At 49.9% G+C, this 25,368-nt stretch overlaps 2 protein-coding genes across 5 annotated transcripts in view; both read right to left on the minus strand.

Annotated features, from left to right (window-relative positions):
- Positions 1-1,743: 1,743 nt before the first annotated feature.
- Positions 1,744-21,181, minus strand: RBM44 (RNA binding motif protein 44). 3 transcript variants are annotated; one of them, XM_048953455.1, is made up of 17 exons: positions 19,706-21,181; positions 19,534-19,592; positions 18,831-19,004; positions 18,292-18,478; positions 18,187-18,212; positions 17,865-17,937; positions 17,471-17,573; positions 17,039-17,170; positions 16,798-16,871; positions 16,632-16,702; positions 15,995-16,385; positions 15,430-15,578; positions 13,497-13,671; positions 10,779-10,811; positions 10,389-10,572; positions 4,448-4,586; positions 1,744-2,154 (listed from the first exon to the last, which is right to left on the minus strand). In XM_048953455.1, exons 1-17 carry the CDS (start codon positions 21,059-21,061, stop codon positions 1,899-1,901), a joined length of 3,582 nt encoding a protein of 1,193 aa, XP_048809412.1. In that variant the 5' UTR covers positions 21,062-21,181; the 3' UTR covers positions 1,744-1,898. The 3 variants fall into 3 exon arrangements, 2 of the variants coding, with proteins under 2 accessions (XP_048809412.1, XP_048809411.1); XR_007378634.1 differs by lacking the exons at positions 1,744-2,154; positions 4,448-4,586; positions 10,389-10,572 and adding an exon at positions 11,516-11,716 and having other exon boundaries at positions 10,586-10,837; positions 13,526-13,671; XM_048953454.1 differs by lacking the exons at positions 1,744-2,154; positions 4,448-4,586; positions 10,389-10,572 and having other exon boundaries at positions 10,586-11,716; positions 13,526-13,671.
- Positions 21,182-21,599: 418 nt separating this feature from the next.
- The window catches only part of LRRFIP1 (LRR binding FLII interacting protein 1), an 89,894-nt gene continuing 86,125 nt past the window's right edge, over positions 21,600-25,368 (minus strand). For both annotated transcript variants that reach the window (XM_048954109.1, XM_048954107.1), the window contains one exon: positions 21,600-24,322. In XM_048954109.1, the coding sequence (XP_048810066.1) occupies positions 24,212-24,322 (111 nt within the window). In that variant the 3' untranslated portion in view covers positions 21,600-24,211. The remainder of the gene's footprint in view (positions 24,323-25,368) is intronic.

Genomic DNA, 25,368 nt, shown 5'->3' on the forward strand with positions numbered 1-25,368 from the left:
CACAATCCTGTTGCTTTTGATGAGCAGGAACTGTAGGAGCTTTGTCCAGGAGCTGCTGGAGTCAGGCAGAGTGCTCTGCTGAACACCCCCTGTGCTGCAGCACTGGAACTCCCATGGTGTTTAATGTAAGTCCCTTCTTGTCACAAGTTTTACAGTGCTATTTTCAGCTCCTGTTTGGGCCACGGTGGTTTTTTTTGTGTGCGTGTGAAGTAGCTAAAAGGAATATAAGGCAAATCTGTAACTTAAGTGATTGTGTAGTATTAGTAACATCCTATATATCTTTTATATATATATATATATTTCTGTGGAAAAGTAATGAAAGGGAGATTTGTTTTGTTTAAGAAATCTGCCTTTGCCTTCAGCTGGGGATGCAGTCGGGGGGGATCAGCTCCCATGACCCTCAGCAGTCACTCAGCTCCGTGCTGTGTGTGGGCACTTTGCTGACCCTCTGCTGGTGCCCTCAGCTCCCACTGCTCACCCTGACCTCGGGGGGATTGCACAGCAGCTTTTATACCTAGATAAACCCGGGAATAAATGTTGGTGTGGTTTCATACAGAGCGCTTGTTGTGTTGTGCAGTGGCCAGGTCTCTCAGTCCCCTCCTCCTCTGTGTGCACAGGGCAGCTGCAGCGGGTTGCAGCAGCCTTGCTGGCTACGTTTCCCTCCTGCAGGTGTTACTGGAGGCCCAGAAAAGTGAGGAGATGAGATGTGTGGATGGCACGTGGCAGGAGCGCCTCGTCTTTAGATAATGCAGCCTTTGTATGCATTGGGAATGAAATGTGGAGCAGCACGTTCCTTGGAGCAGGAGGTGACAGTGGCGGATCTCTACTGCCAAAGTGGTAATGTCAGGGAGGGCAGGGAGAGAAGCACACACAGGCAGGGTGGAAAGCACATTCAGTTTTCATTAGTGGCAGGGATGAACCCCTCCACGAGGTTGCGGGGGGCAGCAGGCCTGCAGGGGTGCTTTGGGGCTGCTCTTGGCCCACGCTTGGCACGTGCCCCATTCCAACAGCCTCCCCCCTGAAATCCTCATTCCATAGGCTGAGTGTAATCCCCTAGCTCTGTTTCTCCCCTCAGCTTCCATATCTCACCTGAAGATTCCCCCCCCCCCCCCCCCCCCCCCCCCCCCCCCTTATGCCTCCCTCCCCTGGGCTTGGTTTGGAGGTGAAGTCCTCCCCTGGGCACCTAAAGGAGACCCACAGGGACACCCAGCAGGGCAGCAGGGTGGGGGTTTGGGGGCCCTCAACCCACCCAGAGCCTGGCTTCGTGGAGGGGATGCACCAAAGACTGCCACCTGCTTTACTTCTGCATGTATTTATTTAATTAGGAAAAGCACTTAATTCCCATTGTTCACTGGCCCTGGGGCACCTCCAAGGCCATCAGTGCCGTTACTGGTATCACCTGCCAGTATGAAGCAGTGACCATCACCCATCTCTCCACCTGTAGTCGGAGCCTGTCTGCAGGTGGGCAGGGGGAGAAGGTGCTTTTCCTGCCGATACAAAGGGTAAAACAACAAAAAAAGGATAAAAAGTGAAGGTTTTATCATCCAGGCTGTGCCCTGACCCGTTGTCCTTGTGGTTATGGCACGTCCCAGTGCTGTGCTGGCACCAGAGGCAGGACACCGACCCCTGCCTTGTTTTTTTTCCCCCGATTTTTCCAGTTTTTCCTTTTTTTCCCCCCAGTGGCTGCTGGGAGGGAAGCAGGGAAGGTCTGAGCAGAGCTGTGGCACTCTCCCATTACCCAGCGAGCAGCATCCTCAATGCCACCAGCATCCCCAGGTTGTTAAGGATGGATTTAATTGGAAGCCACCTGGGAAGGGGCCAGCAGGGGACGCAGCGGCACCAATGGGGCTCAGCACCCAAGGATGCTCCTTGGCCAGGTTCTCCCCTACAAACCATCTCTAAACGATGCCCTCGCTGCGTTTGCTCCGCCACACCACCAGCGCTGTCACCAGCAGGGTGACGAGGATGGGCACCAGGATGAAGGGGCAGAGGATGCCGTTGGGGGGATCACGCAGCGCCCGGCCGGATGGGGAGCAGTTCCTGAAGTAGTGGCTGTGGACGGCGACGAAGAACTCATCCACCAAGCGGTTGGGCCAGTAGCAAGTGAGGTTCTCAGCCACCGCGACCGTGCAGTTCGTCAGCTCCCCGTAGGTGCTGCAAGACAGACAGGGCACCGGGGTGGCAACAGTGGGGGACTTGGGTCCTCACCAGCCTCCCGTCGCCAGGTGCTTCCCACAGACCCCACTAAAATGGATCCGCCCAGCCCTGGATACCAACAGAAAGGTTTGTGATGGTAAGAGTGTTACTGTGCGTGTAATGAAGGTGAAATATAATAACCAAGATAGGATATAATATTCCATAATAGAAGTATGGTTGTATGTATGTCAGAAAACATATTTTCTGTCATAGAGATCATACCTTCTGTTGGAGAGGTGTCTGTATGTGCACACAGATACTTGAGACTGGGTAGCCAGGGACAGAAATAGGTTTCTTCTTCTAGTGAGCCCACTTTGTAAAGGAAAGGGGAGGAAAACGAAAGAAGGCAAAAAGCTCACTTTCTAAAGGAAAGGGAAAGAAAACAGTGTCTTCCCCTGCAAGGTCGCTGTTCAAGACAGCGCATCCCACAGACACTTGGGAAGCTGGCGATAAATAGAAATGCCTGGGGTGTATTCTTAGCAGGGTGACAGCCTGGCGGCCCCTCAGCAGCCAGAGCTGAGTGACGGCTGCAGCTGCGCTGCCATGCTGGCACTGGGGTGGTTCGTCCTCCTCCATTCCCACCACACAGCGTGCATGTAATTTGTTATTCAAATCTGCCTTCCCAAAGCAAGTGGCAGCTCACACAGCTTCCCTTGCTACATTTCTTCCTGGGGAGGATGCTCAGGCTGTGAAGCTGTGCAGGGCAGCGCTGCAGCCGATGCTGCTGGAGGCAGAGATGTGTGGATGTGGCACGGATGGACATGGGGCTCAGCCAACTGATGGTTGGATGCTCTGTTCCAGAAGGGTTTCAAGAATCAAAATAGGGTGAAATATGGAGAACAAACAACGAGGCTCTAGGCCCAGAACGTCCTCTCCTCCATAACCCGAGGCTCATGTTCCCACGGAGCAAATGAACTCGTGCAATCAAATTAAACACTGTGAGTTTATCAACATTTCCTCCAAGTGCCTCAAGGATAATAAGTTTAGCAGAAGCTATTCAGAAGAAAATCAGGATGTCAGAGATAAAGAAGCAGCTCCCTAATACAACTCTGCTTCCTGTGCTGTGGCCTCACAGAAGATCTGGAGATGGATTGCACCTCATCCAGCTCACAGGTGGCACCGAATCAGGAGGTGCACTTCCCCTTGCTCAGTGGCAGCAGCCCCAGACATCATGAAAACAAGAGATGTCCAATGCACTCTGTGCTACAGAAAAGAACAGAATAAGGGCTAATGCTGGTCTCACAAACCCATTGAATCTTTCAGGAAGAAGTCAGATTCTGGGGCAGATGAGGTTTCCCAGAAGCAGAACATCTCCCACACAGTCTTCCTGCTCTTTCTCGCCTCAATTTTATCGTTGATAAAGAGGAAGGAAAACCCAAGCTGTCATTTTTGTAGGCTACATATGTGTTTACATACACATAAATGCACAGAGAGGAAGATATCAATTTGGCACAGAACAGGCAGGAAATTCACCAGAAAACTGTATGTTTGTGCAACACACTCATGGCACGTGGCAGCATCTGCTCTCCCTTTCCAGCTGCTCTCCATTTCCAGCTGCCCTCAATCCCCAGCTGTGTTGCAGGAGCTTGCTTTTGTACACTCTTCTGTCTCTCAAGAGAAAGACCATGCCCCGATGTTGGATGAGAGCACAACATGCAAAGTGAGCTCTGGTGAGAGCAGCCCAGGACCCTGCTTCTCATCTGCCACGGATCGCTGCTAATTCCCTGACACTGATTATGAGCAGCAGAAGGCTGCCATGCCCTACCAACAGCACGCCAACCTCTCCTTCAAGATGGCAGGAAAAATCAACATGCGACTTCTGGACGCGAAGGGCAAGCCTGTAGGACAGCCTGAGACTTTAAATGCAGAGGGTGTCTCACACTAAGGGAGTGTGGGATCTCTGGGTCCCTCTGGCCCAGCCCCTGCTCCAGCAGAGATACCCAGAGCAGGGTGCCCAGCACCGTGTCAAGGTGGGTCTGGATGTGGGGGGTCCAGGGAGGAGGCCCCACAGCCTCTCTGGGTACCTTTGCCAGGGCACTGTCACAGTACAACAAAAAAGCAGTGTGAAATGGCACATTTGGTCCGTTGTGGAAGAAAACCCATTGCTGAACTCAATCCATTCCCCAAATCAAATATGGGTGCAGGAGGTCCCTGATGCAGTACCACCCACGCTGTCCCTTAGGCTCGCCAGCTCTGACCCGGCTCTCTTTTGGGCTCATGAGTTGTTCTGGAGAGGAAGACCCACACTTACCCCATGGTCTCATCCCAGTCGCACCACAGCTGCTGCCCGATGCCCTCCATGCTGAGCTTGAAGGGTCGCAGGCAGCGCTCGCGGATCTGCCTGCCGTACTCCGCCTCATGGCACGCCGTCGCCGCGATGAAGTGATGGGCTGAAAGACAGGCCAAGGGGTCGTGGGTCACCACCTCCCCATACTTACCATGGGACTAGGCAGGGAACAGCACCCATAACTGAGCCCTGCCCTGAGCCGGTGCTTGGAGCTAAACCCATCTGCCAGAGCACCGCAGGAAGTAAAGGCAGCCCTGCTCTTAGACAGCCCCTTAAAAACATGCCGTGCTTTTTGTCGTTTTCCCCTCTCCCCACTAATCATCAGTTCCCTTCCCCATCATCTGCAGTTACTTGTCCAAGTGCCTGATGCCTGAATCAATTATTCACAGCGTGTTCTCCCAGGTAAGGCATGAATAAGAAAGGACGCAGCCTTATCCTCTGCTGATGGCACGGACTTCAAATTCAGTGTTCTTGTTAAAAACCAGCAGCACAGACAGGTCCTGTCTGAAGAACTCCTTACAAATTACCTGCAAGGCGCTGTGCCTCCAAACAAATACCCATCTCTGCACAGATGGTGTGCACCAGCACCAAAATACTGTCGCCACCAGTCTGAGCTCTGCCATAGAGGGGTTTGGGATCAGAGGAGAAAGATGCTTCTTGTGGACTCCACTAGTGGAATTTGGGGCATGAAGACTGCACTGGAGAAAGGCTGCAGGGAGTGACTGTGAGCAGCGCAACTGGGCTCCCATACGAGCTGTGTTATTGGATGAATTTGTGCCATTTTTTCTATGGAAAGCAGCAGTAATGTTACACAGGAATCAGGCTGAAAGAAAAACCTTAGTAGGAATGATTTACTGCAGCTGGCTATAAATAATACCTTGCTCTTGGTCCCAAAGTGCCTGCTGGTGCCTTTGCAGCTACTGGAGCACATTGCAGGCAAGCATCGCATTCCGACTCTATTTTTTGCTACATGTGAATAGCTCAGTGCAAAAGCTGGAGGAGAAGGGGGTATTTTTTATTTCATTTCTTAACAAAAGAAATAATTTGCGCGTGGTTTAGCTGCAGAAATGTTGGCCTTGGGAGCAGCGGGCTGTGATGGCCAAAGTCGTCCACGGGAGCAACGCTGAGCACAGGGTGCAAAGGGAGAAAGCAGGGCTTGGAGAACGGACTGAAAAGCAGGCAGGACAGGAGCCAAGGGGAACTAGGAGCAAAGCAGGAAGCGGAGCCATGCAGAAGCAAGCAAGGCACGCAAAGCAGAGAGAGGAGCTGGGGAAGAGAAAGCTGCCCTGAGAAATTCAAGAGCAATACAACGTGAGGAAAAGCAGAATTTAACTGAGCTCAGCCTGGCTGCCCGGAGCCAATTAGCACAGATGAGATTGGAGACAGGTCATCCACTTGTACCAGCACAACAACTATTATTAGCGAAGCCCCAGCATTTCCTGACATCTGTTCCCGAATAACAGACACCGTGGCCACTTCCTAGAGGAAAACACCTTAATTGGCAGCTCCACCTCAGTTGGAAAGACAAGAAGCAACCACAGGCCATACCTGAGCAGCTGCAAGCTAAAGCTGTCTCGTATTCAGCACGGAAATGAACTCCAGAATGAGAAACTAAAAGTTAAAGACACAAAGAAATCAAAGCAAGCAAAAACACGACCCTTGGGAGCTTTTAGTGCTTGCCAATCAAAGCAACTCAAAGGCAAGGATGGGCCTTTGAGCAGCTGGGAAAGAAGTGGCAAGGCATATGAGGAGTACCTGAACTACCAGGACCTGAACTACTGTTCAGGTCCCTCGGTTTGCTGAGCTATTAAGGAAATGCCATTAAATGAACGCCCCTGTGACACCCCTGGATGGTGCTGGATGTAGAAGGAAGAAACATGTGGAGCACGTTGCCCATGGATGTGTTAGCAATCAACCCAGTTCCAGCTGGACTGGCAGGCTTTCCTGGTGAAGAGCCCTCAGGGATGCACAGCAGGGAGCAGAAAACAGCTGGATATTCAGCTAAAAGCTCGGAGGTGTAATTAAACCCCCAAAGGTTGCAGACCACTGCTAAGTGACAATCGCAGCAGGGCGAGCAGTGAACAAGCACAGCAAAGCTCTGGGTTTCAAGGACTAAAATCCCAGCATTTTCTCCCGAACGCTACAAAACCCCACGTGAAATCATTTGCCTTCTGAACAAGCCCAGGCTGAAATCACTCCGCTTTCCCCCTCCTGTCTGCAGGTTTGCTCTGTTGCACTGAGAATGAGCTCTGTGGCTCAATCTCCACAGCTCCCAGCACTACAGCTAAGCCCACAGCTTCCAGCCGTGCCCACATGCAAGCAGATGGGCTGTGGTCTGCCTGATGCGCCCAAAGCACCCACGGCACAAACTTGTGGTGGCACCAAAACTTAGTGCAGAGACATTGCTGAGAGCTTTCCTTTCCTCTGTGCTATCAATAAGGCCCTGCAGACAGCCTTCCCTCTCCTCAGAAGAAACCCTGGGCTGAAGCTCTGTCACGCTCAGGCACCTCTGGTGGCAGAGCTCCACGGTCAGTATCTCATGGAGCATCTGTTACAGCGGTTTCCTGTACCTGCAGCCAACTTCTCCCCATTCAGGTTTGCACGGAGCAGCTGAGGTACGATTTAATCCAATCCAAACTACTGGATTAAAATTAAAACAGGACTGACTTTTTGCCTGATAGCAGAACTGCTAGATGCTGTTAGCTAATAAATAAATGGCAACAGGCAGCCCCGGGCTGCTCCAGTTCCTCCCCTGACCTCAGTTCCCTGTGTGGAGCAGCAGGAGAGACGCGATGTTCTTGTCAGGTGCTGGTGGCTGTCAAGCACATTTCCTGGAAGGCGACTTCTCTTGGATGTCCCTGGACTTAACTCCATGCAGGACAGAGCAGCAAATGCTCTTTTTTCCAAGAAGAAAAACACCAAACCAAAACAAAACTGATTTAGTGCATAGATAAAATAAAGACCAGATGAAGAGGGGAGGGACAGGACTATGAATCAGAAGCCGGGCACGCTGCACACCAACTGCTGGCTGACTACACACCAAAACCTGGCATGAGCAGTTAGCTATAATTACATCCTTAATGAATAGCGTGGGCTTTTTAAAAATTATCTGCCCTGGTTAAATTATTGGAGAGAAGCACGGGTTTTCATTACTCAATACTCCCAAAGACCGTGGGGTTGCAAGGAGGAGGACAGAGGGACCTGCATGCTCACCCTGCTGGGCTTTGGGGCTGATCAGAAGGATGCTGAGGTGACCTCTGCCTGTGTGTGTGCATCAGGAGGAGGGTCAGCACCACAGGCACAGATGCTGGAGGTCAGTTTGGGGACAGCAGTGCTCTGATCATGTTGCTTGGCTTCCCAAAGCATTTGTCTGCGTTGAGCTGGGTGCATTCCGCTGTGCACAACTAGAGGCTGCTTTATGGAACTACCTTTGAGATCTACAAAAATGGCTCCCAGACACACGTTACTCACTCAGCTGAGCACACAGCCTACAAAGAACAAAATAAATAAATATAAAAATCCATTAGAGCAAAGGAAAATAAACAGCTCCAGTGTCTTGCTGATGCACTCATCCCAGGCTGCAAAGAATTACGGCTCGCCTAAATACTTTCAACATGCATTTTCCCAGCTAGAGAACAATTTATTTCACTTTTAAAGATGGGTTTCTTGATGCAGGCTATTTTTCCCTTCCAGCTGAATAATGCACTTCTCTCCTGCTCACCCACACAAAGCACAGATGGCTTCCCACCAAGCCTTACCTACAAAGACGTGGCAATGCCGGCACTGATGGCACAGCGACCCAGCAGAGCACGAAGCAGGTCTGAGCCCAGGCTCACTGTTGCCTTTTCGCATACGGAGGCCAACATCTCTCCTCACAAATAGGAACCTTCAAGTCCCCTCTGTTCCAGGACCTAATGCAGCCAAATGTTGTGATAACCCTGCAAATCTGCTTGGGTTTAACAGAAATAATGCGGTTTTCTGACAGCCTGGAGCTGGGATCACTTCATCCATCGGCACCAGCAACAACCAAGCTCCACACGCAACCTGGCCCACAGGGAACTCCACAAATGTGGAAATCAGGCAGCAGAGCCCACAGGAGAGTCTGCTCCTGCCAACGACAAGCAGCCCCAAGCTCACAGCTGTTTCACCTTTAATGGCAGCAGGTACCTTGGGACACAGCTGGCGCTCCAGTGTGGCAAGCAGGGCTGGGGTTATTTTAGACGATCCCCCAGCTGCAGCCAGCTGCTTAGAGCACCAACAGAGCATTTTTTTGCTAAGAGGAAAGCTCAACTGGTGAGGCTGGCAGGAAGATGGTAAAGAGGAAGGGAAGATGCTCCCAGCCAGCAGGAGCGGCTGGACTGACTTAACACAGAAGTGACCAACTCAACAGAGACGCAACAAAGCGGTCTCAGCCTTTATCTGGCTCCCCCAGTTTTATTCTGGATGCCATCCAGGCATCTGAAGCGTCTGTATTCCTTTCATAACACCGAAACAGAACCAGCTGGCCTCCCTGAGCACTTCTGCATTGCGCTGCACCATGAGACCACAGCTCAGCACGAGGAGCTGCAGTGGCACGGCAGCCGGGGCTCAGCAAAGCCCCTGCACTCTGCGAGAGCTGAGCTCTCTGTGTTTGCCTCAGCACTTACACAGCAAGCTGCCAGCACTTCTATTAGCACAGCTTGTTTTATCTTTTCTTTCTAAAAAAGAAAACCCACACCTGCTTCATCAGAAGCATCAGCAACCTCCACATTCACCACTCCACTGTCTCAGTGGTCACCCCCAGTGTGGCCACGTCTGTCCATGGCAACAGAGCAGCAAGGAACAAACAGGGCTTTTTTCTTTTAATTTTTTTTTTTTCCCAACTAGAGCAGAACATACTTTAAAAAAAAAAACAACAAACAAAACCTACAAAAGGACACAGCGACAGAAATGCATCCCCAACTCAGCGCCAGGATTAGCTGCCATCCATCACAGCTAAAGGCTTACACAGAGGCAGACGTCCTGCTGTGAGCCCTGAAAGTGCAAAAGAGCAGCCTGGAGTACCACCAGCTCCCACTGTCTTATTTAAAGTCCCTGAACCCAAACCACGTGGTGGAAGGTGCAGCAAAAGAATGAGCAGAGGTCCTGCAGCTGAAGCAGGGAAGCTTACGGTTAATGACAGCGCAGGGATGAGCCTGTCACAGCACACGGCTCCATGCATCATTCAGCAGGGTTACCAGGAGAAAACCTGCACTGGAGTGCAAATAGGGGAAAAACAAATCCACGTTTCTTCAAAGAGCACTTGAGTTTCGTGCAAGAGTAGCTGCACGGCACTGTGCAGCTTGTTTTCTAAGCAATCTTAAACACACTTCTTATACTAAAGCACAATCCTAAGGTTTTTACTGGCTAGACTCAGGTTATAAGGCAATCCTCCACCTGTTGCACACAAAACCCTACCAACATCGAGGAGACTTCATGCCTTGTGAAAGCAGGTGGGTGATGCAGGAGTTCCCAAAGTGAATGGCAGTCTCCCACCTGCCAATCCATCCCCAGCTCAGAAGGGTGGTCAGAAGGAGCCCTTCTGGCTGCGTCCTCTCCTCGTGCCCGGTTCAGAAATGGAAAATGGCAAAACCCCTCTTAGAGCAGTCGCCCCGTCGTTAATTTCCGTATTAGAAGCCAAAGGCAGGGGATGTCTTCTGGCACGAGTGCTCTTCAGTGCGTCTCACAGAGGACCGTGTTGGACGGCATCACCGCCTGCACGCGCAGAACCCAACTTCGATCGTTTCTCAGCACTTGGGAACGAACGCTCCTTCCCGTTCCCCCCGCGGCCGGCAAAGCTCGGGCAGAGCCCACACAGCCCACGTTCAGGAGCCTCTCCCGGAGCCCCCGCTCCCCCCCGGCTGCCGGCGCAGCCCGCGGCACTCACCCAGCACGAAGCAGAGGAAGCGGCGCGGCAGCAGGGCCATGGCCGGCAGCGAGGGGCCCGGCTGCCGCCTCGCCGGGAGCTGCCGCGCGATCGCGCCCGTCCTCGGTGCTCGTTTCGCGTTAACAGAAATCAAACGAGTTCGCACAGCTCCACCTGCAGCCCAGCCGCGGCTCCTCGGGAATCGCTCTGTTACGGACATCCCTCTCCGTCATCGCAGCAGCACGCCGCCCTCTGTAAAGCATCGCGCCCGCCTAATCGCAAAATTAGGGAGCGCAGAGGGCAGCGAGCGCCGTTAGCAGCGCGCTAGGGCAAAGCCTGCCGCTGCGCTCAGCTGGGCGCACGCGGGGCGGAAAGCAAAGCGGAGGCCTGAGCTGCGGCTTCAGGACGAACCAGCAGCGGCGCCTGGCAGCGCAGCGCCGGGCCCTGGGGAATCGATTGCCGCCGCGGTTCTGTTGAGGGGAGACAAAACGGGTGAGATTTGGAAACAGCAAAAGAGCAGGACAACTCTGGGAGGAAGGCATCGCAACCTTTATTCACCGTAAGGAGGCAGGGCAAAGCCCAGCCGAGGGACGGAGGTGCGATGTGATGCACGGTACCACAGCACTCGGCCATCAGTGGCCACCATGGCAGGCACACGCCTCAGCTGCCAGAAGAGGATGGAAAACCCTGGGAGCAGCTCCACATGCAAACAAAAGGCTGGGTGCTCCTGCATCACACCGAAGCAGACCTCAGGGAGAGCATGGCCAGGAGAGGCTTTCCCCTGTGCTGTGCTGCAGCATGCAAAAGGAAGTCTGACAGGCCCAGCTCTGCAGGGCACGGCTCTGCTGCGAGCAGCCACTGCAGCACTGGGTTCACGCAACCAGCACTGCGTGTTCTCCAAGCTGGGCCTTGCTGCCTGTCCTGCCCTGCCTTGTATGAAAAGGATGCCTGACATTTCTGCACAATATTTGGAATGGTTGTTGCCGGCTGTTTGATAGCATTGCAGCTATCGCTGACACGGAGCAGCACCACGAGCCGGGGCTGCGTGCTTCAGCACAGAGAAGTGCTGCTGCTATGAGAAGTCTGCTATGGGAGCCTTCAACCTCAGAGAAATGCACTGAACGACCAGACAGGGGAGAACTACTTACCATCTGCCTGCACACAAAGCCACTCTCAAAAGACCTTGAGGCAACGTTCTGTCAAACAAAACTGCAAACCATGCAGCAACGCTAAGCGAGTTTTCACAAAGCTCTACCAAAATCAAACCAACAAGAAATACAGAACAATCCCGGAGCGAGCTGGACTGCAAAAATCTGTCATGTGAAGCGTTCAGTTCTTCATTACATCACCTACACAGAAAGAAAAACAAAGGAAAAGCAGATTAAGTTTTGCCTGAACACATGTATGCAAAACAAAGCGTCAGCAGTGCCAGCATCCCAGAGCACCATTGGCTGAGCTGCTTTTGCTACGGAGGGCGGAAGTTTGCACGCAAGAGCGAGGTTTCCTAGCCCTGAGAACTGCACAGAAAAGTTATGCTGATAGAAGAAAGGAACCATCTACAAAGTCCTTCAGTGTGCAAAAACTAGAGGATGTGCAAACTTATTCTGTTCAATATCTGCACTGAAATAAATATCACACAGAATCACAGAATTGTAGGGGTTGGAAGGGACCTCCAGAGATCATCGAGTCCAACCCCCCTGCCAAAGCAGTTCCCTACAGCAGGTCGCACAGGTTGGCATCCAGGCAGGTCTTGAACATCTCCAGAGAAGGAGACTCCCCCACCTCCCTGGGCAGCCTGTTCCAGTGCTCCGTCACCTCACTGTACAGAAGTTCTTGCACACATTGGTGCAGAACTTCCTATGCTGCAGTTCACGGCTGTTTCCCCTTGTCCTGTCTCCACTCACCACTGAAAACAGTCTGGCCTCACCATTCTGCCCCCCACACCTTAGATATTTATAGACCTGGATCAGGTCCCCTCTCAGTCTTCTTTTCTCAAGGCTGAGCAGACCCAGTTCACTCAGCCTTTCCTCATAGGGGAGATGCTCCAGGCCCTTCACCATCTTTGTGGCCCTCCGCTGGACTCTTTCCAAGAGATCCCTGTCTTTTTTGTACTGGGGAGCCCAGAACTGGATGCAGTACTCCTCACCAGGGCAGAGCAGAGGGGGAGGATCACCTCCTTTGACCTGCTGGCCACGCTCTTTTTAATGCACCCCAGTAAGCCATTGGCCTTTTTGGCCACAAGGGCACACTGCTGGCTCATGGCAACCTGTCGTCCACCAGGACACCCAGGTCCCTTTCCGCAGAGCTCCCCTCCAGCAGCTCATCCCCCAACCTGTACTGGTGCATGCAATTATTCCTCCCCAGATGCAAGACTCTACACTTGCTTTTGTTAAACCTCATCCGGTTTCTTTCTGCCCAGCTCTCCAGCCTATCCAGGTCTTGCTGAATGGCAGCACAGCCTTCAGGCTGTCAGCCAATCCTCCCAACTTCATATCATCACAAACTTGCTGAGGGTGGCCATTATCCCCTCATCAAGGTCATTGATGAAGATGTTGAACAAGACTGGACCCAGCACCGACCCCTGAGGAACACCGCTGGTTACAGGCCTCCAACCGGACTCTGCACCACCAACAACGACCCTCTGTGCTCTGCCAGTCAGCCAGTTCTCAACCCACCTCACTGTCCACTCATCTATCCCACACTTTCTCAGCTTTGTTATAAGGATGCCGTGGGGGACAGTATCAAATGCCTTGCTGAAATCAAGGTAGACTACATCCACTGCTCTCCCCCCATCCACCCAGCCAGAAAAAATCATCAGGTTTTAAATCAGAATTGAGCCTCTACTGGAATTCCTGTGTGAAATGCTACACAGGAACTGGCCATTAGATGTCACCTTTGCCCAGAACATCGATCATGTGCTCAGTCACTGAGTTCATCGCTCAAACCCGCACAGTAAAACCCCCAGTGTGCCCAGTTTGATAGCTGTGCTAGCAAGCTCCTGTGTTTACAGACATTCTACAACAACAGTCCATGTTTAGAAATCGTTGTTTTAGCGATTCCTTCCCTTACTTTCGTGCAGGAAGATGTTCCTAGGAAGTTCTCCTAGGCTACACAGCTAGATGAATTCACACCTGTGTTTTTATAGGCTAAATACTCACTGATTGACACTGCTTTCCCTGTACCAGCAGCCGTTGCTTTCCTTAGGATTGCAGAGGCCCTCTGCGTAATGGAGCTGATGGTCAAACCACTCAGGACACCATTATTGTTCTTCCTCACCTCCAGCAGAGCATCCACGATTGTGTCTCTATAGGAGCAACAGAAATAACTGCTGACATCACTTTTTGTGCAGTTGCTTAGCGCTCCAGCTATCGTGGCTATGGCATCCCTAAACCTCTAGGTGGGGACCAGGGCGACAAATCCCCCCCCGCTGTGAGGACAGAGCAGTTCCAAGACTGCCTCATGAGACTGAATGTGTACAGGTCTATGGGCCAGATGGCTGCATCCCAGGGCTCTGAAGGAGCTGGCTGAGGTGGTTGCTGAGCTGCTCTCCATCATTTTTGAAAAGTCATGGCTGTCAGGTGAGGTCCTGGATGACTGGAGGAAGGGTCACATCACTGCCGTTGACAAGAAAGGGAGCCAGGAGGACCCCACGAACTACAGGCTGGTGATTCTCATCTCTGTGCCTGGGAAGATCATGGCACAGGTCATCCTGGATGACATGCTCGACCACATGAGGGATGGGCATGTGATCTGTGACAGTCAGCACGGCTTCATCAGAGGAAGGTCATGCTTGACCAGTCTGGTGGCCTTCTATGATGGAGTGATGAAATTGGTGGTCAAGGGAAAGGTGACCGATGCCATTTACCTGGACTTGAGCGAGGCCTTTGACATGGTCCCCCACCACATCCTCATCTCCAAATTGGAGGGATGTGGATTTGATGGGTGGACCACTCAGTGGACAAGAAACTGGTTGATAGGCCACACACGGAGGGTGGTGGTCAATGGCTCTGTGTCCAGGTGGAGGCTGGTAACGAGCGGCATCCCCCAGGGGTCTGTCTTGGGACCGGTGCTCTTCAACAACTTTATCAATGACAGTGATGTAGGAATTGAGTGCATCCTCAGCAAGTTCGCTGATGACACCAAGCTGAGCAGTGCGGTCGATATGGTTGAAGGAAGGGATGCCATTCAGAAGGACCTCGAGAGGCTGGAAAGGTGGGCAGGGTGAACCTGATGAGGTTCAACATGGCAAAGTGCAAGGTTTGGCACTTGGGCTGGAGGAAGCCCAGGCATCCATACAGGCTGGAAGGAGCAGTCCTTGAAAGCAGCACTGTGGAGAAGGACCTGGGGGTCCTGATAGATGAAAAACTTAAGATGAGCCAACAATGTGCTCTTGAGGCTCGGAGGGCAAATGGAATCCTGGGCTCCATCAAAAGAGGGGTGGCCAGCAGGGACAGGGAGCTGATTGTCCCCCTCTACTCTGCTCCTGTGAGGCCCCATCTGGAGTACTGCGTCCAAGTGCGGAGCCCGCAGTACAAAAAAGACAGGGAGCTGTTGGAGAGGGTCCAGAGGAGAGCCATTAGGATGATCAGGGGGCTGGAGCAGCTCCCCTGTGAGGACAGGCTGAGGAAGCTGGGCTTGTTCAGCCTGGAGAAAAGAAGGCTGCGGGGTGACCTCATTGCAGCCTGCAGTACCTAAAGGAGCCTACAGAGGGGAGAGGAATCAACTCTTTGAAAGTGTTGATATGTGTAGGACCAGGGGAAATGGTTTCAAGTTGAGGGAGGGGAGATTTAGAGCAGACATCAGGGGGAAATTCTTTACCCAGAGAGTGGGGAGGTACTGGAACAGGCTGCCCAGAGAGGTTGTGGATGCCCCGTTCTTGGAGGTGTTCAAGGCCAGGTTGGATGGGGCCCTGGGCAGCCTGGTTCAGCATTAAACATGGAGGTTGGTGGCCCTGTATGCAGCAGGGGGGTTGGAGATTCGTGATCCTTGAGGTCCCTTCCAACTCTGGCCATTCTGTGATTCATTACCAATCAGGGCAGAACTACAATCCAAGCACTCTTACCTACTAGCTTCTGGATGAATGGCTTTAAGTTTCTTCATTAATTTGGCAAAACTGCTCAAGTTCAATGCGTTAGGAGACATAAAGGCTTCTGACGAGTTAGCGGAGAGAGGCGCAGCAGGTGCTCTTGGCAGGGAATTCTCTCCAGCATCCTAAAATTGCATGAAAAGCAGCAAGCAGTGAGTGGGCTATGTGCTGCACAAGGCATTTGGAGCATTTTTACTACCAGTAAGTATCTGTGTTACAGAAAAAGGAGAAGTGAAATTCACATAGTGTATCTACAGTTCATTAGCCATTACTATTTTTGCCTTGACCAACATGAGTGAACATAGAAATGATACCTATGATATCTATTGGTTTGGGGATAAGAAGAAACATCACAACTTGATGTGGGAGCAAACAAATGGTGATATCACTCTTTTCCAGCATGTCACCAATTTATAACTGACACACTCTGTGCTTTCATACCCTAACACTGCTCAGTAAGCAATAAATAGAACATGTTAGAGAAAGGAAGTTGTGAGGCTCCAATCTGCCACATAAAGAAGCCACAGTAATCATTAATTACCTTCTGATTAACTGCAAACAGAAAACATACGGAGTCTTCAGCAGAGGATTTGGGGCACTTTGCTTCTGAAGGCAACTGTGTAGAGCAAGGAGCTGGTGAAGAAGCCCTGGGCAGGAGAGGCACCTTCAGAGAAGCAGGAGAGGTGCCAGGTGCTTCCACAGAACCAGGGGCTGATGGCAGTGTTTCATTCTGATCACAGCTAGCACTGCTAGCAACAGAGAGAGCTTCACTCCAAAGCTTCTTCCCAAGGATTCGGGAAGCCGAAGATCTGTTCTCCGATGGATTATTGACAAGCTCCACACTTATTGGTTTTCCTTTAATTTTTGTCTTGTTCATTTCTTCCACTGCTAACTTTGCTGCAGAGGCGTCTTTAAAGCCAAGAACTGCACACCTAAGACATGAAATAGGAAGCTAGGTGAAGTACAGCTTCAGTTGCTACACAATGTCAGTAAGTATTTCGGGACTGTCAATACAAACACATGATGACTTGTTCATGTTCATCTTTTGAACATTAACCATGTCACAAGAGAAAATTCCAAGCTGCTTAGCTTCTCATAAGGTGAGAAGCTGCCTGGAATCACAGGTTTTTGCCAACTAATCTGTATCTACATTACTTAATAAAACTTTACTAATTTACCTGTGGTTATCAGAATCTCCACAGAGCAGGACAGAGATCTGGTACTTCTGGAAATGCAATCTCAGGTCACCCTATAAAAACACACACGTTTTGTTTGCAGGGATATAGCACGAAAGTTCACACAAGCAGCGAGACATCACTGCTATGGAAATGGAAGCAGGCATACCTCTGACACCGAAGAACTCAAGCCACCAACACAAACAAAGGAGCACTCATTTGCACCCTCCGTTATCTTTGCTTCTGATAACAAATGGAAGAAATCAGACTGTTACCATCTTTTCAGCTCAAGCTGACATCTCTAAAGCAATTCTCAAGAAGCCATTACAGGGAAGGATGCAGAAAGGGACAGAGAGCACATAGTACCAGTGCCATTATGAGGTACATAACCTTAAAGCATGGGACCTCACCTCTCAAACCAACCGTGTCTTGTTTCTCTTGGCACTTCCCCACTTCTTCAGATTCTCCAGAAAGGTCTGTTCCTGTGAAGTCCTCCTTAGCATCAAACCAACATTCATTCCGCTCTTTGTTTCTCACATGTCCTTGACAAATACATTTCAGTGTGTCAAACTCAGATGAACGAATATCAGAGGATCCCAGCTACTTACATTATTTGCTGCTACTTGAAGAAGAGGTGACACGCAGCAGGTCTCCCTTGTGATTCAAGTAGCAAAGGTTTACGACCACTTTTTTCTGGATACAAAGTGTAATAGATGGCTGATATATAGGGATGCCCTGCTGTGTCCTGTGTCAGAGTGCTTACTGGCATGTATTTTATACCACACCCCTCACCTCACCCCTCAAACAATGAGCAGGCCATGCATCACAAACAGTGAGCTTACCGTGCTGCACGCCCTGCTTTTCAAGCTGCTCTTGGGACATCTTGGAAGAAGCAGAGTCACTGGGCTGCTGGCTGTCAGTTAAACATGTGGGCTGTGCACTCTCCTATGAGCACATTCCAGTTATATCATACAGCTTGCACTTGATAAGGCCTTTTTTTAACTTCAGAACATTAATCAGTTAAACAGGTAAATTTTAAAAAGAGAACCTGATGATCCCACCAAGAACCCCCACATTATTTTGCTTCCACTTCCGAAGCGGTCCCTCAGCAGCTCTTGTTGCTACTGGCAGAGAATCCCAGCCTGAGCCTTACAGCCCATAGCTGTTATCAGAGCATAGCTGAGAAGAGACCCTGCTCCCAGCACAACGTCTATCAAAGGACAAAGCCCCACCTACCACGTTAACAGGAGTTATGATTTCTTGCAATGGTGAAGCTTCAAAACCTGCCTTTCTCATGCCTGAAACAGAACTGCAAAAGATCCAAGGGCTTAATACAAAGTACAGCTCCACAAGTTTTAATTTAATTGCCACTGCACAGTTTCCATCTGAGAACACTACAGAGTAGAGCCTTCCTTGAAATGAAACCACTGCACCCAAAGTGCTATGCAGTCTAGAGCAACAAGATGCATCCCAAAATATAGGAATCCCAAGTCAAAGGGGAGCAGAGCTTAAAAGATGTTTATTCAGAGCTTTAAAACCGGAAACAAGGACTACTTACCCAGGGCAAAGTTCCTCCCTGAATAACTGTCAAAAGAGAAAACAGGACTTCATTTTCAAGAAAGAAATCATCGAAAGCAAACAAACAGAAAATTCAAAAACATACCTTGCATGGGACATAGGAAGAAACAATTGGCAATAACTTTATCTCCACTGACAGTGGTGGAAGTGCGCTCAAAGGTGTGCCCGCTTGTATTTTTGCTCTCATACTGTTGTAAGTCTTCTTCAGCTCTTCCAAAACTGACGTGACAGAGGAACCTGATTCAGTATTAGCAGAGGTATTTCCGTGGTTTCTGTTAAAATAAAATCATCACAGAATCATAGAATGGCCTGGGTTGAAAAGGAGCACAATGCTCATCCAGTTCCAACCCCCTGCTGTGTGCAGGGTCACCAACCACCACACCAGGCTGCCACATCCAGCCTGGCCTTGAATGCCTGCAGGGATGAAGCATCCACAGCCTCCTCGGGCAACCTGTGCCAGTGACTCACCACTCTCTGAGTGAAAAATATTGCATCCCATAATAGGAAAGATAAATTTACCCCGTCAGCAGCACGGTAAGACATCCAGAGGCAAGTCTGCTGCAGGGCAAATATTTAGCAATTAATGCCAAGTTATCCATTTCACTCAGAAGGACATTAACACACCTGCTAAAACATGCATTTTCCTCCAAAGCCAGTTTGTGGATCTTCAAGCAGTGCTGATAGCACATCTGGTAGTGAGCGTTTAGAACCTGCAATTCTGCTTCAATAGCTCTCTGCAGTAGATTTTGACAGACAGACACAGAATCCTTCACAGCTTCTTTGTTGAGGTCTGCTGGCCTTCAAAATAATAATAATACAATCATGAAGAGTTTGAGTCAATACTGCAGGTTTCCTATGTTTTATTGTTTAACGAGCAGCTTTACAGAAGCTACGTCTGAGGTGATTTAAGGAAAAAGACAATGCAATCAGTTCCTCCTGTTTGCAGAATTATAGAATCAGAACCTTTAGAGTTGGAAGTTTTTACAGAATACCTTTAGAGAATCACAGAACGGCCAGGGTTGGAAGAGACCCCAAGGATCATGAATCTCCAATCCCCTTGCCACGTGCAGGGCCACCAACCTCCCCACTTAATACTGGCTGCCCAGGGCCCCATCCAACCTGGCCTTGAACACCTCCAGGGACGGGGCATCCACAGCCTCTCTGGGCAGCTGTTCCAGCACCTCATCACTCTCTCTGTAGAGAGCTTAAAAGAACTTTAAAGGCCGTCCAGTCCAACTCCCCTGCAACAAACACAGCCTTTCCATCTGCAACACAGAAATCCTACCCGGCATCTAGAACTCCAAACAGAGAACAATCCACGACCCACCTGTCAGCCTTTATCTTTACACTGCTGTTACACGACTCAGTTTTGGATTCCCACTGTTCCTAAATAAAGATGATTACAAAGAAGTTACGGATTAACATTTGTATATGCAAGTTCCGAGCAGTGTTAGGTTTACAAAGCTATGCATCAACATTATTATTATTTCTGAAGTTACCTTGACTTGTGAACTTCTTTCATTCGCTGCAGCACTGCCATCCTGGTGCACATCAGCAAGCTGTGACCCCATTTCCTCTGTAGGACCAGTCCCAGACAGCCAGTCTGTACTGCGAGCAACACTGGCACAAGTCTCCCCAAGCCAACCCACATGTCTGAATTTGTTCATCACTGTGATCTCTGTATTAATTGCCCTGGATAAGAGAGGAACTTGAGCACTGGTACTTCTGCTGGTTGTAAAGCAAACTCTAAAATCAGAACTTGCATCGACAGCCTGGTTAATTTTAGAATTACTGACCACATTTACCAAGCTTTCACAACACTCCAAGTTGAGAGAGGCAGCGGTATTTGCACTGCAAGATTTCCCTGCAGCTTCCTCCCCAGAACTGAGATCTTTGCTAGTGAGAACTGCAGGGACTGGACACTGCTTCTCATCCCCCTTCGAAGCGCAGTAAGCACAGCTGGCACCACGCATGCACAGGAGGGGTTCCTCACAACTGTAAAAATCAGAGTCCCCTGCACTTTTGCTGACCTGTGTGGCTGTTGCTTGGGCCCTTTCCCTCGGTGACAGTAAAGGGCTTCCTTGCTCCACTAAGTTGCTGTGAACACATCTGTCGTTCTGTTTGGGCTGTGCACCACCACATAAGGAAGCATCTTCCACCTCTGCACGGTCAGGTGCAAGCAGATTTGGATAACTCCTTCCTCTACTCCCGTATGCGTGACTTTCAAGCACACTTCCAGTAAGACCACTAAGAGATGCTGCCTGCTTCTCCTTACTACCACAAACTGTGCCACTGCCAACAGGCAGAGAGTCCTGGAGCAGCTGGGGAAGCTCTGGCATAGCTGTACAACACTCAGAAGTAGAGTCAGAAAGATTTTGTTCTTTTGCAGCTCCGCCACCTGCAACGTCATGAACTGGATCTACTGCCACTAGGGCTTCCTTTCCTACAGCTTCCCTTTGCTCAGACAGCTCGCTTGAGCTATTCCCATCACCAAAGCCTTCCTCGTTTGCACTGATGTACTCCAGCTGTGAATCTTCACCCACACGGAGGTGACTCCCAGCATCACAAACCCCGCAGCTGCACCACGTACCACCAGCCCACGCCGACCTCAGCACGCCAGCTTCTTTCTGGCTTTCATCTGCCTCGGCGCTGCAGGTTCTCACTCTCACGTCATACACGTCAACAGCAGCATCTAAAGACGTACTCAAGTAAGGCAAGCTTTCCTCGGATAACGCTGCAAGGCCCCCGCTGGTGCTTTGCTGGGCTTCCCGCGAACGAGGGCAGAGCAGGGAGCCGCGCGCGAAGCGCTGCTGGTTGCTTTCAGCACGGTCCTCCTGCAGCTCCATGGCGCACATGGGGCCTTCTCAGAAGCGATCCACGCAGCTCCTCCCGCAGGCAGCCACGAAACCACGCCAACCTCACGGTATCCGCACCGTACGAGAGCACGCTTTCCCCCTACCACCGACCGCAGCCCGCGCCCGCAGGCCCGGCCCTCACAGCACAGCCCGCCCGCCAACGGCCCGCCACGCGCTCAACGGCCGCCGCGTCTGATTGGCTGAGGCGGAGCCCTCGCGCTGCCGCCGCCATTTCTCCTGACGCAGCCGCCGCTCTGCCGTGTATCTTACCGCTATCCTGAGTGCTTTGATGCAGAATTGCTTTCGGTGCTGGCTGCTGCGGTGCAAGGTCTGCTCTCCCAGAGTCCTTAAAATGCGGTAAAAACGCGTTGAGGCTTCTAAACAACGCAGCGGCGGTCTGAACGCACCCAGCCCCGAAGCACAGCCGCCTTCAGAAGCCCGCCACCCGCCCTCAGCCCCACGGCCCCGCATCCCCACACAGCGCTGCTGGGGGCCGTTTCCCAGCAGCAGCACGAGGACAGACCACCAAAAGCACCCGACAAAGTGATGTTGTTTATTGGCAACTTCTGCTGATGAGTTTCCTTTTCCACACTCCTTGACATTTATATATAAAAAGGAAGAAAAACAAAAAACCAACAACCAATAAACTTTTTTCGGGTAACATTCCATTCTGCAAACATTAATATTATTTAACATTTGAAAATAAACGCAAAGCAGTTTTAAATAGAAATTGTAGGAGAATTGTGGGGTCATTGGAGGCAGCCCTGCCTGGAGCCCAATGGAAACAACGTGGGCACGTGCTGCTGTCATCATCCAAAGCCCTGCTGTACATTCTTCACAGGAAGACACAAACCAGTTTGCATTAAACCCAACGGTGCTTTCTCTTCCCTTATCCTAAAGCTAAGTCATACTGAAAGTTATGGGGGGAAAAAAACGTAGCTTCAACATCCAGCTACTTCATCACACACGACGATTCCTACTAAGAGCATATCCAGGTTGAAATACACAGCTGATTTCTGTCATGAGGCTAATGCTTATGGGGTGCAAGATGCAATCTGCTTTAAAAAAAAACAACCAACACATCACTTCTTGATGAGCAAAACATTATTTTCAGCCTTTTGGACCAACTCTGATTTGTTGCTCCTGAATATTGCCAGGGGAGTTTCTCACCGCTACCACAAATAAGATGACTGATGGTAATCCCACGCTTCATCATCAGTTAGCAAGACGTAGCATTTAGCATGTTTATTTGCATTCAGAAAAACCCTTAACTCATCTTTTTTTAGGCCCCAGAGGCTTCGTACACCAGAAATTACACAAGTCACATCAAGTTGTAAATAGGTATCGACAGCGATTTTGAGGTATTCCATGAGAAACATGGATTTGCACCTGAATGCTCCTCTCAAGGAAAGGAAAACAAAATCCAAAGCCCTAGCTGGAGAGTAAATTAAATGATTTACGATTCCTCCATTTCCCATGTTCTACCCCAATAGACCAGCAAGGACACACTTATTTCCTCAGAGGCACAGCAAGCCTACCTCTTCCACATCCTGGAGTATTCACCTCAGTACTTCACCCCTGAAGTTCAGGGCACTCAGGGGAACAAAGAAGAAGGTGTTATAACCTAGCCAAAACACATTCAGATACAGGTTTTGGTTTACTGGCCTTGTGAAGGTGCTCTAAGATACCAGCAATCCCCTGATGTTCCAAATAGCAGCAATTTATCCTCTAACCTCCAGGCTATGAGGAAGAGGCTAGAGAAGGATCTGGACCAGCAAATCCAAAACCAAGTTAGGACAACACGGGCTTCTGAGTTTGCATTTGGCTTAATCAAACCGTATTGACGGAAGGCTGCTCCTGCCTAACAGGAGATGCTGCTCCATCCCACGAGCAGATCCCTTAGGGAATTGCTCACCTGCATTACTGCTGGGGTAGGGCTGAAGGGGAAAGGGCAGATGTCATCTTCAGCTGCTGTTCTCCTTGGAGTAGTACATTCAGAGGTTCTTTTCCACAGTCCAGAGCTACTGTGCTAGTTGTGTAAACTGCATCATTTTAACTGGTTATGGTAGCTTTCATGAGAAGTGGAAAACCTTTACAATGACTTGCAAAGGAAATATTTTGCTATCTCTGTATTTGTAAAAAACACAACTAACACCCATATGCAGTAACATTTTCTAAAGTGCTTCTTATCAGTTACTTTCTAAAGATTAGACTTGCATTCTGTAGCGGCGTGTTTTCCTAGCAGTTCATGGACCAGTAGATAGTTTCTGATGTAGAAAACCCATGACGTATTTTGTTTAAGCAAACGACACTTGTTTTGACAAACTGAAGTCATGTAAGTGCAAAACCCACCACTTCTTCAAACATGGCCTTACGCTGGTTTATTAACACAACTTTACATCCTTAAGAAGTATTCTACTTCAATTCCAAGAGCAGGGATTAAATAATACAAATAAGATTTGAAATCCAATGAAGCTATTGCCTATTTACCCTGAAATAAAATAGTCTTATGATTCGACCGGTGCAAAAATCCCTCCAAACACCTTTGTTTTATTGGCAAAGTCATTTAAGGTCACTTTTGCTTCCAAGACCATCTTCTTCCACGGTTTCCACTGAAGGAGTTTTGCTTTGTAATGGCTTGTGGTTCCACAGTGATTTGTAAATGAAAAGCCTACTATGAATAACTCTACCGTAGTCACTAAATGACAGATACAGTCATGAGAAAGTCTAAAACTTACAGTGTTTTTTTGTTGTTGTGTTTTAAATTCTCAGCAAGACACAAAATTCCAGTCCAGTTAAAGTGTTTTCTTCGAATGCCATTTGAAATGGCGAGGAACAGCTGCCGTGCCTTCTGGGAGAACTCAACGCGGCGCCCCGATGTGCTTCTTACATGGCATACAGGTATTGTACCCACAGCAGTGCGTAGAAGGGCCCCGCAGGCACAGCCATGTGGATCAGCTACTCCTACGGATACAGTGCAGTAGGTTTGAATCTGCGTAAAGGGAACCACGGCTGCGTGGCACCTAGCAAATGTTGCAGTTGTCTGTTGTCAGAAGGCATGACGCAAAGCATCCCGGACAGCAAGACACAGAAGCATCTGTAACGCCGTTCGGATTCTGTCCAGCAGTCGTTTCCACTGAGAGCTGGTGGTTATTGCTGTGACAGCAAAGCACTGCGGTTGGCCTTCATCTTCTCCAAGCGTTTCACTAGATGACCGTTGCTGACTTCCAGCTCTTCAGTTTTATCCAGTGCCGAACGAAGCTGAAGGAAAGAAGCAGAAAAAAAACCAACCCCGTCACTTCTGCAGTGTTTGCCCTTTCCAATGATAAAGCAGAGTTTATAGTTACCAACAATACTGCAGGAGCTTCCTTACGTGGTAAAGCAGCTGAAAATTGCCGGGAGAGGAGTTAATGGTGAATGCAGCACTGCTGCTTTGAAGGCCACACGCACACAGTTTCTAAGCACGGTGCCAAGAACCCAAACTATTTACAGAATGTTGAACATCTGGCTCACAGTTGGCCCTGGCTTCAGAGGCAGGGATGTTCACAGATCTGCTGGGTGACATACACCTTTCTCACAGTGCCTGACTTTTCCATTTCTGGTTCCCAGAGTTACAGAAACAAACTTGACTTTGAAGCCTTAATTTTCTATAACATCCACCAAGGGAGAAAGCACAGAGTAACAGATACAAAACCCTGATAAGGGTGCCAATGACAGCACAAGGCAGATTTTAGGGCTTCCCTCAATTTGGGACTTGCTAGTAGTTAGACTGGCCCTGAGAAAAAACAAGTGTCACTCCTTCTGACAGAAGGAAGGAACAGGAAGAGATGGAGCAAAAATGCCTTAGTCTAGAGCTGCCATCCAGGGGAGCACTGCAGCATTTGGGACCCTTCTGGCCTTGGGCAGCTCGCTGCCTTCCAGGACAGCATCCTAAGCAACAGACTAAGAACTGCTGCAGGTTTTGACTGAAGCCACTGCACTTTGTGGAAGAGACTTCAAGGCTCCTTAGCCCAAGAGAAAGAAGCCTTTAGCACAGCTACTGGAGTACTTCCCTGGAATTAACAACACAAATCCTGAGCTTTAATTTAAAGACAACTTAAACAAGAATATCTGAAGCATTTTTGGATATCACAATCCAGCACCTCACCCCCCCCTTCCAAAAAAAAAAAGCTAGAAATTAATGTCCTTCTCTCAAGCAAATGTGATGTTTATAAACTGTGGTCCGAGCTTCTTCGTGATCTCTATGCTGTGGTGGCTTATAATGCCTTTACAAGCACCAGCCCCAGTGTCTTAAGGGGAATGAATCT

This window comes from Lagopus muta, chromosome 8 (genome assembly GCF_023343835.1).
Source record: "Lagopus muta isolate bLagMut1 chromosome 8, bLagMut1 primary, whole genome shotgun sequence".
Lineage (NCBI taxonomy): Eukaryota > Metazoa > Chordata > Aves > Galliformes > Phasianidae > Lagopus > Lagopus muta.

What these genes read in the sequence shown, in the direction of transcription:
- RBM44 (XM_048953455.1), bottom strand. Translation starts at nt 21,061, where the DNA reads ATGTGCGCCATGGAGCTGCAGGAGGACCGTGCTGAAAGCAACCAGCAG. An exon ending in AGGGAGGAACTTTGCCCTGG is followed by an intron (nt 17,938 to 18,186) that starts GTAAGTAGTCCT and finishes GATCTTTTGCAG; the next exon opens with TTCTGTTTCAGGCATGAGAA. An exon ending in TGAGTTCTTCGGTGTCAGAG is followed by an intron (nt 16,703 to 16,797) that starts GTATGCCTGCTT and finishes GTGTTTTTATAG; the next exon opens with GGTGACCTGAGATTGCATTT.